The following is a 12,525-nucleotide window of genomic DNA, read 5'->3' on the forward strand; positions in this document are numbered from 1 at the left end:
TAAACCACCCGCTCCCCACACCGCGGGGCGCGGCGGCCGGCCGGGCCCGGCAGGGATGCGCACCCCAAACCCTGCTCTCCCGCGAGCGCCCCGGCCAGCCCCTTCTCACGCCCACCTTCCACAGAAACAGAGATCAGCCCGCAGAAGCCACGCAAACCTCGTCATCAACGTCCCGTTTTCACACAGGAAGCGGGAAAACTTCCTAAAAGGGCTCTTTTGGTTGAATTTTGAGTGTTTCCCACTGCAGGCGCGGAGCTCAGCCTCGGGCAGAGACGCCGGGCGCGGGGCTCCCCCTTCCACACCTGCGAAGGCCGAGAACCCGGGGGGGGGCGCCGGGGTGGGCTGGTCGGGTGTCAGCGCAGCCACCTGCAGCGCCGCGGGGCGAGGGACGTGTCGGGACGGGACTCCGCTCGGTGGAGCGCTGAGCCTTCAAAGGAGCGAGACCAGCGGGACCCGGGCGAAGCCCACAGGGCGCGCCCTTCCGCCGGGCTGGGCTCGCCGTGCGCGGGCGGGGCGCGGAGGGCCTCGGGCCGGGCGCAGGTGAGCCCGCGGCGCGGTCCAGGCTGGCACCGGTGCGAGAGCTGGGGCGCGTCGCCGGCGGCCGGGCTGGCCCTCGGGGACGTGCGGGCCGGGGCGAGCTCGGGCGCCCGGCTCCTCCGCCCCCCCCTCCCCGCGCCCGCGGCCCGCCCCGCCGCTTTGATGGAGGTGCAAACATTTGGGGGAGGGCGGAGTTGTCGGGGCTGGGCCGGGGCGCGCGGGGCCCGGCCCGGGATTTGCATGAAACAGGCGCGGGAGCCCATTGTCGGCCCCCGGGCGCCCCAGCCCGCCGGCCGGGTCTGAAATGGCCGCGCGCGGCCAATGGGCAGCTGTCCCCGCACTTCAAAGGGCGCGCGGCCCAATCCGCCGGCCCCCGCCGCGGCCGCCGCTGCTCTATTTATGGGAGGGGACGCAGTTTCTGGCCGCAGAGACCTACTCTAGCCGTGCCGCGCGGGAGTTCAAGTGGAGTCACTTTCCCCCTCACCCCTCTCCCCGCCCCCTCCCCCCCAGATCTCGGTCCGCGCCCTCCTCCGCGGCCGGTGCTGGGAGCCCCGGCGCGGTCTCGGGAAAGCGGCCGCTGACCGGCGTGAAGGTGGCTCTCGCGTAGCGAGTAGGGGCTTGGGGGGCGGTGGGGAGGGGCGGGCGGGAGGATGAGCTCCCCGGGCGCCGAGAGCGCGGGGAAGAGCCTGCAGTACCGAGTGGACCACCTGCTGAGTGCCGTGGAGAGCGAGCTGCAGGCGGGCAGCGAGAAGGGCGACCCCACGGAGCGCGAGCTGCGCGTGGGCCTCGAGGAGAGCGAGCTGTGGCTGCGCTTCAAGGAGCTCACCAACGAGATGATCGTGACCAAGAACGGCAGGTAGGCGCGCCCGGAGATGGGCGTGCGCCAGGCGTGGGGAGGCCCGGGGGGAAAGGTCCCCGCTACAGAGCCCAGCGTCCCCTAACTGTCACTCTCTGGGGCCTTCTCCGCCGAAGTTTGGGAGGAGTCTCCCAGACTCGCACCCTGCCCGTTTCCGGGAACCCTCCGTGGGGTCCTTTCAGACCCTGCCTCCCGGGGCCATGGGATAGTGTGGAGGACGCTGGGGACTTAGGGGGACTCTGGGAAGGGGGGCTGGGGGGCTTTTCTTTGCCCCAAAATGACAGATGCCTCGGTCCCAAGCTTCCTCCTTACATCTAAAGGTCTAAAACCTCAGATCCGGGGTCCGCCGCTGCCCCCCTTGCTTTGCAGGAGGATGTTCCCAGTGCTGAAGGTGAACGTGTCTGGCCTGGACCCCAACGCCATGTACTCCTTCTTGCTGGACTTCGTGGCTGCTGACAACCACCGCTGGAAGTACGTGAACGGAGAGTGGGTCCCCGGGGGCAAGCCCGAGCCGCAGGCGCCCAGCTGCGTCTATATCCACCCCGACTCGCCCAACTTCGGGGCCCACTGGATGAAGGCACCCGTCTCCTTCAGCAAAGTCAAGCTCACCAACAAACTCAACGGAGGGGGTCAGGTGGGTGTAATGGAGGCGCAGTGGTGGAGGGGTGGGGGGGGGAGGGACAGTGCCAGGCAGGCCGGGTCTGCACCTTCCTCGTGGTGGAGGGGACTGTGCTTGAGCAGGAGGTGACATCTGTCCGGGAGAAACATCACAGCCTTCCTCTGTTAAGCCATCAGTGTTGTTTATAGTAACCTGATGACGGGCAGCACCAGGGCGCGGAGCTTGGGGGGGGGGGGTCGATGCTGAGCTTCCCCTTTGGAGACTGGGGGGGGGGGTCTCAGGCTCTGGAACTTACGCACCGAAGCCTTCAGCTTCCCTAGAGGAGACAAAAGAGCAGCCTTGGTGGTCAAGGGGCACTTTCGGGCTCAACCTGCGCCACAGTGTTTGCTGCGTGGTCTGAACAGACTTGTAGATCTGTCCTCTTCTAAGGGTGGCTTTACTGGGGTGTTTTTACTGGGAGACCCCGTATTCAAGCAAAGCACAAACCAGCTCTGGCTTTTAAAGCGTCTCTAGCCGTGCTGGGAGTTTCAGAACGTTATTGCAGCAGGTCAGAGGATCTCACGATGGGCATTCATCGCCTTTAACGGTGTGGAGCACCTCACACTCCTTTTCCTAAACCAGTGGTGGGAAGCGGCACCTGGAGGGAAACCCACCAGCCCCAGCAGCAAAGACACTTCCTTGTGAGCGTCTGCTGCTCCTTGGATGTGTTTCTCTCCTCGACAGCAGGGCAGATGGCTGTCCTGTGATCTGACGGTCTTGTCCGTGGGCTTCCCGCAGATCATGTTGAACTCCTTACACAAGTACGAGCCCCGGATCCACATAGTGAGAGTGGGGGGCGCACAGCGGATGATCACCAGCCACTGCTTCCCTGAGACCCAGTTCATCGCCGTGACCGCTTACCAGAATGAGGAGGTGAGCGGCGGGGTGGCATGTGCCCTGGGAGGTCTCGAAGAATGCGGACAGCCTGTGTGTTGGCGGACTTTAGACTGAAAAGTTAACGCCTTTTCAAGTAATCTACCATCACCATCAGACTGGGATGGAGGGAAGAAGTTCTGAAATGTGTGCTTGTTCTCCTGTTTCTCCTTTAATCCTCTGTAAACCTGTCTATAAAACAATCCGAGTAAAAAGAACCAAATATTTAGGTTAATACTGTGAGAATTTCTTAAGAACAAGTTGAACGAGAGAGGAAATCTTTGGAGATCTTCCCGAAAGGGTAGGGGTAGGGGGCAACCCTGCAAACCTGGGCAGCACGAAGGGTCATACAAACGGGAGGGGCAGCTGCACACACAGTGCCAGTTCATGCCTGTACGTCTCTAAGTCTGATCCCAAAGGACAGACCTTTTGTGACTCGCTGGTTAAGTTGTCAGTGTTGAGCTATTTCCTAAGCCGATTCTGGTGATGCTTTGAGCCATGTTTGATTTATGCACAGAGAATGTTGTCAGTAGTAGGTTGAACTCGCTGTGAATTCCACTCAGGAAAACAGCATTGAAGAACTTCCATAAATGTACCGTTCTTTGCGAAATATGACAATTACTGAGCCACTTCAGACCCAAATAGACAAATAGATCTGGAAGGAAATCTGATTATGTTTGAATATTTAAAGGTGGTGGGGGCGGGGGGGGTTACTGATGTTTCCCTATTTCTCGGGACCAAATTAAATAGTCTGGCTGATGGACAGTGTACCAGTCAATGTGGTTTCTTGTTTTTCAGATCACGGCTCTTAAAATTAAATACAATCCATTTGCAAAAGCTTTCCTTGATGCAAAGGAAAGGTGAGAGAATTCTATACCCTTTGGGCAAAGAAATACACAGTAAGAAGAAATATTGCTGCAAATCCTACTTTCTGAATGTTCTCCTTTTTGACGACTCTACACTTTTTTGACAGAAGTGATCACAAAGATATGATGGAGGACCCTGGAGACAGCCAGCAGTCTGGGTACTCCCAATGTACGGTTTGTTGCACTCTGTCCCCACGTCCCTTGCTTCCAGGACTAGGCTGCTGAGAGCCAGACCTGGGGATGCAGGCGAGAGCTCGTTTCTGGCTGGGGGGCAGGCGGCCCTCCGTGGGCACGTGATGTCGGAGCTGAGTTAGGGCTGGTCTCCACTCAGCCTCTGCTCTCCCTGAGGGTTGTGAAAGCGCTTCTGGCGCGTGGGACGGAGAAGGCAGGGGACAATTCCCCCCGGCTCTGTTGTTCGGCTTCCAGGCAGACCCCACCATGGCTGGGTCGCATTGTGGAGGTCTTGGTGGGGGCTAGACTCTGCTCTGTTGGGCAAGTGAAGCCCCTCGCCATCCGCACTTGGAGATGGCTTCTGTCTTGGTTAGTGACGGCGGACTGAAGGGCCGCCTTGGGAATGATGCTTATGAGCAGAATGCGTTTTTCCCGAAGCCCATTTCGGTTCCAGGAGCAACCCGGCAGCTCCGGCTGGTTTTGGTGGTGGGAACAGTGGCGTGCAGGATGGGGAAAGTGCTGTAAGTCCGGCTTCCTTTCCGAGCTCCGCGAGCCGGAGCAAAGTGGCGCAGGTCTGTGGAGCCGCGTCTGTAGGAGACAGAGTCCCGTGTGGCTGCCCTCTCCATGCAGGGAAGGGGCTCGGAGCCTGGACGGCTGACATGATCGGGAGAGTCAGTGCTCGCTGCGGCCTGCAGAGGCTGTGGGGACCAGTGCGGCACCTTCCGCCGACACTCGTCTTCCGTTCTCTGTCTGTCCGTTAATCGTCTGTTGTGCTAATTTAACCGACAGCTCTCCTGAAGGGGCTCGGGGTGCCACCATTCGGGCACGTGAAGGGGGCAGGATTTGTGGGCAGATCCGGACCTTTCCCTCATTTCAGTGTTGTCCGAAGGTGGTTTGTTGGAAATTACAGCCAGAGTAGTTGTCCTCTTGGGGGTTACTTTTCTGAATTTAACGCAACAATAAACTTAAAAGCAGTGACTGGAGAAGAGACTGGAGTGTGAGAGGTGGGCAGGGTGGCGTCAGAATGATTTTCTGGCAGCAGGGCACGGTGGGGAGGAGGTGAGCCTGGAGCGGAAGGAGAGTGGGCAGAAAACAGCACACGTCCGGCCAGGACGCAGCTCCCCATCCTGGTGAGGTGGTCGGAGCAGGTGAACCCCGTGGCCGGGGTGCCACGGGCGTGACTCGCCCCGTGTGTCTCGAGCTCACCTGGCTCTGAATTTCGTGTTTCTGGGTTTTTCATGCTCAGCAGTGAGGGCTTGGGAGCTGACAGGCCTGGGAAGATTCTGGCAGGTTCGAGAAAGAGTGGTGGAGGGAGCAGTAGGCGTTGGCCAGGGCGGGGGCCCCCAGCTCTTCTCAGGTGCTCTGTGGGTTTGGAAATCCTGTCAACCTGTGGCCTCTGGTGTGGAGCTGAAGCCCAGACGCCTTGAGACTTGGACTAGGAGGCCGCTTCATCGGGGACCGCTCAGGAAGAGACCCCCAGATTCCTAGTCTCAGCTCTCCTGTCCGTCCCTTAAACAGACGGAGGCAACGCAATGCCAGTTACTCAGCATCCTTTTCTCACAGCAGGGGGGTGGCTCATCCCTGGAACCAGCAGCCTGTGCCCTCCCACCACCCCCCACGCTCAGTTCGGAGGGCCCCTCGCACTTCCCTCCACGCACGGCTGTGAAAGGTACCCCGCCCTAAGGAACCACCGGCCGTCCCCCTACCCCAGCCCTTACGCACACCGGAACAATTCTCCAAGTAAGTCTTACGTCCAAGTCGGCCTGGGGTTTGGGGGTGGATGGAAGACCGCCGTGCAGGAGGCGTCTGTGGGATGGAGTCCAGAGATCCGCGGGCGGGAGAGGACCTCTTCTGGAACACACACCCAGGCCAGGCCTTCCGTGGCTCGAGAGGGACCCAGGCCAGGCCTTCCGTGGCTCAAGAGGGACCGTTATTTCGGGCCCATGCCATTGCTGCCGGCTCAGCCACCGCGAGGTCCAGGCCAGGGCCTTGTGGTCCTGAATGCACTCAGTTACTGCTGGAGCTTTTCCACCCCAGAACTGGGGGTCTGTCTCTAGGTTCCCACGTTTGGGTATTTCATGAGCCTCTCTAAAGTGATGATGTTGGGTCCACCAGGTGTAAGAGTTACTGGCTAGACCCATGCACTATCTTCCGTGATTCTCCCACTGATCCCCTAAGTTTGTTTCTGCACGTGTGGTGCCCGGACCAGCAGCAGCATCACCTTGAACCTGGCCCAGGCGCACCGAATGAGCGGCTCCAGGGAGCCCGACGTGTGCTTACAGACGACGAACACAGGGCCAGACCATTAAGATCCATTTGTCTAACTTCCTCTAACACCATGTATGCCCAGACTTAATTTTGTCTGGCTCTAAAAGGAGGAACATAGCTAATGAACACCATAAAACAATTAAGCAATTAAAGCTGATTTGAAATGAAAGGAGCTGATCTGGTAAAGAAATGGTCATGGGGTCTTGTTCAACCAGCTGCTAGACTCTGAGGCTAGAAGATCATATTTTCGTCTTGCCCAGAGTAATGGTTTTTAAGATCTTTTCATCTCTCTCTTTCTCTCTTTTTAAAAGATTTTATTTATTTATTTGACAGACAGAGATCACAAGTAGGCAGAGAGGCAGGCAGAGAGAGAGAGAGGAGGAAGCAGGCTCCCCGCTGAGCAGAGGGCCCGAAGAGGGGCTCGATCCCAGGACCCTGGGATCATGACCTGAGCCGAAGGCAGAGGCTTTAACCCACTGAGCCACCCAGGTGTCCCAAGATGTTTTCATCTCTTAAGAAATAAAAATTTGGGAAAAGGCAGGTTAAAGTTATATTTATGTTTATTTTTAAAGATAATTAATTCCCAATCAAGTGATCATAGGATTCCTTTTCTACAGGGCATCTGTTGATCTGAAGATAAAGAGAAAGCTTGGGTTTACTGGAATTTATTTTTTAATATATACATTTGACCATAATTATTTGCCTTTGATGACCAATTAAATGGGCCAATGGATAATCTTCTTTTTTTTTTTTTCCTAAAAAAAATTACTTATTCATTTGAGAGAGAGCGAGAGCACAAGCAGGGGGAGCAGCAGGCAGAGGGAGAGGGAGAAGCAGGCTCCCGGCTGAGCAGGGAGCCCGATGCAGAACCGATCCCAGCAGGATCACGACCCGAGCCAAAGGCAGCAGCTTCCCCAATGGAGCCCCAGGCGGGCTGGAGAGCCTTCTGTTCCGTGCCGCACCCATCCTGTCTCTGGGGCTGGGTAGTTGTTGCTAGTGTTTCGCTGCGTCCTGACACTCTCGCAAGCCCACCCCACTAACGACGCTTTCTTATACCCGCAGCCTATTCTGACAATCCATCTGCGTGTTTGTCCATGCTCCAGTCCCACGAGAGCTGGCCCAGCCTTGGGACCCCTGCCCACACCGGCATGCTCCCCATGAGCCACGGCGCCGGCCCGGCCACCAGCTCTAGGTAACGTATGTCTGAACGTGACATGCGCTGTCCCGGGATCGTGAGGGTGACATCACGCCGTTCCCACCCGTTGATTTTTATTCTGATGTTCACTGTGGACAGCTGGGCTGTCATCGGTAGTTCTGTCACCAACCTGGGATCCCAGGTTACATGACCGCGTGTTAGTGTTCCAGTCTGTCTTCCGGGAGGACCAGTGGCCCTTGGGGTGGCGGGCGTGGAGCTGGGCTGCAACAGAGGGAAACAGGACCCCCATCCCGGCTCTAGTACTTCCTAGTTCCTATAGAGGACAAGTCTCTTAAACTCTCTGAGCCTCGTTTCTACAAGAAAAACATATGCTGTATAACCCGTCCTCAGCTTGTCTTTACGGAGTTGTTGGGGTCAGCGGGTGAAATTTGAAGAAATGTTTCTAGAACCATTTTTGACAAGAGCTATTAAATTAAGGGAAAAAATGTGTTGGCTTTTCTGTGGCTACAGGATCAAAGTCCTGAACATATATGCTGATAACTAGTAAAGAACCGTGAATATTTTATTATTAGCTTGAAAATAATGTACAGGGAGATTTCCTTAAAAATCAAGCTGATTGGTAAATGTATTGCTGTTTTTCATAGGGTTATTAAAAAAATAAGTCAAGGTTGAAAGTCAACTTTTGTTTTCTGAAGAAACGGGCTCAGAGACATTAAACGATTTAACGGTTGTTGGCTCACAGCAGAGGAGTCTGTAGACAGGTTATCTTGACTACAAAAGCAGTGTGATTTATTGTATATAGAATACCAAAATATGCCCCAAATCTTAATCCTTTTGGCTAGGAAACGATTCTTTTATAATAAGAATCTAAGTGTCTACTCTTTTTTGTTGTTGTTGTCAAAAGATTTATTTATTTATTTGACAGAGAGAGAAAGATCACAAGTAGGCAGAGAGGCAGGCAGAGAGAGAGAGGAGGAAGCAGGCTCCCCGCTGAGCAGAGAGCCCAACTCGGGGCTTCATCCCAGGACCCTGGAATCATGACCTGAGCTGAAGGCAGAGGCCTAACCCACTGAGCCACCCAGGCGCCCCTAATTGTCTACTCTTAAAAAATTAAGCAAACAATGCACAAAGCAGCCAGCTGTTCAAGAGCCAGAGGTGGCCCAGAACCTGCACACCATTAAACGGACTAACCTGCAGGTTGCAGACCGCTGGCTCTGGGGGCCCCGCAGTCCCACTGCCGTCCCATTCTGATGGGACATCTCAGCGCTGTTTCTTCTCTCTGTGTGGTGGACAGTAAACTACTTTGTTCAGCTCAGGTTTGTTTTCGAGGCCAGATACACCTGAAATACGGAGCGGGGCTTGGTAAACAGCACTGCTCAATATGACCTAAGGGAAAGATGTTCGTCTGTAGAAAGACATTTTCTCAAAGCAACGTTAGCATAGTTGGATGCGGTTTAAGTCTGTGCGGCCAGACGGACATACACATCATACCGTGTCCAGCGGCTTCCTCCGCGGGTCGGGAAACAGGCTGGAAACTGGCCGCAGCCCAGGGGGCCCGACACAGCCTGTGAAGGGCCGCTCTGGGATCTGCGCCCGCGTCTGGCTCTGGGCTGCTCGCCCTGCGCGGTGTCCCGCGGGCCTGCGTGCTTCTGCCCGGGACGGCGCGGGGGACGGTGCCGGCGGCGGGCACCTTTCGTACGTTACTGTCCAGGAGGGTGCTGTGTCCACGGCAAGAGCCCCAGCAGCGCGGCGGGGCATGCTAATGAACACAGACGCCTGGCATGTCCCCTGGGACCTCTCAGGGTGTCTGATCCCGAGCCCCAGACGACCGGCCTGGAGCGCGGGCGCTGGGGCAGGAGCCGCGTGCGCAGCGAGCTCTGCGGGCGGTCGGGTCCGCTACTTCGGTGTCTCGCTGCCGGATGGGACAGTGGCTCTGCCTGCTGGACGGCCCCGTCCAGGGCGCCAATCCGGGGAGGGGGTGTCGGGGTCGGTGTCCCCGTGCGCCGTCTGGAGCCTCTCTCCGCGTCTCCGGTGGCCTGAGCGTCTCCGTTTCCCCTTCAGCCAGTACCCCAGCCTGTGGTCCGTGAGCAACGGCGCCATCACGCCTGGGGCTCCGACGGCGGCGATGGCCAACGGGCTCGGCGCGCAGTTCTTCCGGGGCTCGCCCGCGCACGCGGCGCCTCTCACCCACCCGGGACAGGCCTCCTCCTCGTCGGGATCCCCGCTGTACGAAGGGGCCCCCACGGCCACAGACATTCCCGACAGCCAGTACGACGCGGCGGCGCAGGCCCGCCTCCTAGCCTCGTGGACGCCGGTGTCACCACCCTCCATGTGAAGCGAGGCCTGCGTTGGGCCGGACGCAGGACTTCGTGCGGGGCTTCCGCTGTGGACCTGATTGCCGTTCCGGGTACCGCGCGGCAGCTCGTGGGTCCAGGGGAGGAAACAGTCCCCATCACCCTCCCTTTAAAGCAAGAGGAGGGTCTGCGTCCTGCTGTTCTCGGGAGCGCGGTGCCCGCGGGCCGCGGCCGCTGCTGCGCGCAGGTGAATTCGGTCCGGAAGCCTCGCCGCTCGCTGGACTTTCCGCGACTCACAGTAAAAATGATTTTCTAGGGTCCAGAAACTGTCTGCCTCTCGTAGCGCACATGGGCGACTTGGCCCGTCAGGGTCTATAAACTCCAGCGGTCCTACTTGGGCAAGGTACAAAGCACACTTAATTCCCTGCCTTTGCTTGGCGGTAGTTTCCAGGCCCTTTGTGGCCCAGGCCACAGCGGCAGCTGCGCTGGGACGACAGGATCCCGCCATCACAGCTGGGGACCGCAGATGGTAGTTGAAACGCAGCTTTGCCTTCTCTGCCCGCTAGAATGTTTGTTCCGAGCACAGGTAGTTAATCTCTCCTATTGTTAAACCTATGATTGTTTATATTTTTCTTCGAAGTAGCCAAAGACAATCAGCAGGAAACATTTTCTGCAAAATAAAGGCAATATCCAAATTTGGCTGGTCTAGTTATTATCGAGACTCCTCTTTTGGGGGGCGGGACTTTGTGATGGCTGGTGTGAAGACCTTGTCCCAAACGGTCATTTTTAAATCTGTCGTGAACCCTGATACTTTCTCCAGTGAGCGGCGAGTGAAATCCGCGTGTATTTACTCAATGCTAATTACCACAAACATGCAAAAGATGACAAGTGATTTTCAAGAGATTAGGTAGCCAGCACTGAATTGAGAATAATGACAGCATAGAACAGTAAAGACAAGCGTGAGATGTGTGTCCGATTCAAGCAATTCAAAGAAAAGCGTATCAAATGAATTGACAAAAACTTACAGCTTATATGTTTGGACAATATGGCATTTGTAAGTACCTTTCCTGCTTGTGTTCCCAGCAGAGAACCAGAACGGTGCTTTGTGCTTGATCGGGGCAATTTCTCCATCTAGTGGCTGAATCCTTAATTTGATGCTACTCTTTGGGGCTTAACACACTCAGAAGCTCTGCTTGCTGAGAGCTGTGGATGGCCCGTCCATTGGAGCTCGGCCAGTAAGGCGGCATTATGGATGCACGTGGTATCGTGGACGCTGGAGGTTAAGAGGAATAAGGCTGAGGGGCTTTGAAACATCCCGAAGAAGTAGGGGAAGTGTTTAAAAGTCAGCATTGCTCACTTATGAGTTACCGTATTGAACTCATGACTTATCGTTGCCAGGGTCGCAGTCCAGCGCTCAGGTCTACCTGCCCTTCTGGGACACGCACCGATCCACTTGGCTTACTGAGTGTGAACCCAGAACTCGGTGCGGAGGGCTGAATATTTAGAGTACTGGTGCCTGCCGTCCACGTGGGACATGGTTCTCCTCAGCCATTTTGCCCTTGAAAGTTTTCCTCGATGTCACAGCTACTAGATTCAATGCTGCTCACTTGCAGATGTGTCCTAAATCAGACGATTTATTGACAGACGCATTAGAAGAATATTTTCTCAGTAAACTGCTGCCGGGATAGAACTGGGAGGTGAAACTGGCCCCGGTCTGCACTGTGGCTCCTGCCCGGCTGAGGTGCCAGCAGGGGCTGCTGGAGAAGGGCTGGGCTTTGAGGGCGTGGACAGCCTCCTGGGCTCCCACAGCGCTGGGAGTCCACCCGGCTCTGGGAAGGCTGCCACCAGGGTCTTGCCCTCCTAGGGTCCACCCCAGCGCCCATCCCCTGGCAGGCCGGCAAGTGTCAGGACTCCAGGACTAACCTGAAGGCAGAAGAGGAGCCTGGGTGGAGGGTTCTGGAGGGCATGGCGGGGGGCCACAGGGAAACTGAGTCACATGGCCCTCTCTGCAGGGGCTTTCCACTCCGGCTGGAGAGACTGAATTTGCATGTAGAAGGTGGACTGGATCTTGACACGTTTGAGTTTCCAAAGGTGACCCAGAGTTCAAATTCAAAAATTAATATTTATGTAAACCAAACAGTGTTTTTCTGGTTGTGCCATGGGGCAGTGGCAGCCACATAGCGCAAAGAGCCTGCAGTTTGGTGCAAAAGACGTGGATTTGAGTGAGGGTTACCCGCTCCGAGAATCCAAGTTCCTTATCTGCGAAGACGGAGAAAAAATATGCTCGCCCGTCAGGGTTGTTGTGAGAAATGAAAGAGAGAAAGCTCTTGGAAAGGGGGTAGAAACAGTGACGTGTGCTATAGCATCGTAGGTAAGATTCCAAGCCAATAAAACAAATCGCTGCCAGCTCTATTTATGGAACCCTTCGCATAAGGTAGGGCCGCATAGAGGGAAGACCTAGTCAAGGTCCTTGGCCATCGGTCCTCACTCAGAATGCGATGGGAAAGTCCTCTGCCAAGATTAAGGTAGGTTCTAAAGTTTTCAAGAACAATAAATCTACAGCCCAATTTTTTAAGAAGGAATTATACAATCGGACCTCCTTGTCTCTGGGGTTCCAGAGGGTCTATACAAGGTGAAAGTGATCTTTAAACATTGTTCCCTGCCACTTTGAATGTACGTGGTCAGATTGTTTCATTCTTTTTTCTTTTCGGGGAAGGTGGTGGTAATAGATAGAGATTATGCCTTCTAAAAAGAAAAATACTTTTTCAAAATATGTATTTAAAGGGAGACCGTGTAAGGAACACGTTCCCGACCAGGAAAAAGGGCAAGTGAATCCGTGATATGTG

At 55.9% G+C, this 12,525-nt stretch overlaps 1 protein-coding gene across 3 annotated transcripts; it reads left to right on the forward strand.

Annotated features, from left to right (window-relative positions):
- Positions 1-1,187: 1,187 nt before the first annotated feature.
- TBXT (T-box transcription factor T) lies at positions 1,188-9,720 on the forward strand (the record flags this gene model as incomplete). 3 transcript variants are annotated; one of them, XM_080806876.1, is made up of 8 exons in its annotated part: positions 1,188-1,393; positions 1,763-2,027; positions 2,790-2,924; positions 3,723-3,784; positions 3,898-3,959; positions 5,525-5,701; positions 7,292-7,421; positions 9,447-9,720. In XM_080806876.1, the coding sequence occupies 8 exons, from the start codon at positions 1,188-1,190 to the stop codon at positions 9,718-9,720; spliced, it is 1,311 nt and encodes a 436-aa protein (XP_080663002.1). The 3 variants fall into 3 exon arrangements, with proteins under 3 accessions (XP_080663002.1, XP_080663003.1, XP_080663004.1); XM_080806877.1 differs by having other exon boundaries at positions 5,528-5,701; XM_080806878.1 differs by lacking the exon at positions 5,525-5,701.
- Between the last annotated feature and the right edge of the window lie 2,805 nt (positions 9,721-12,525).

This window comes from Martes martes, assembly GCF_963455335.1.
Source record: "Martes martes genome assembly, chromosome: 6".
In the NCBI taxonomy this organism is placed as follows: domain Eukaryota; kingdom Metazoa; phylum Chordata; class Mammalia; order Carnivora; family Mustelidae; genus Martes; species Martes martes.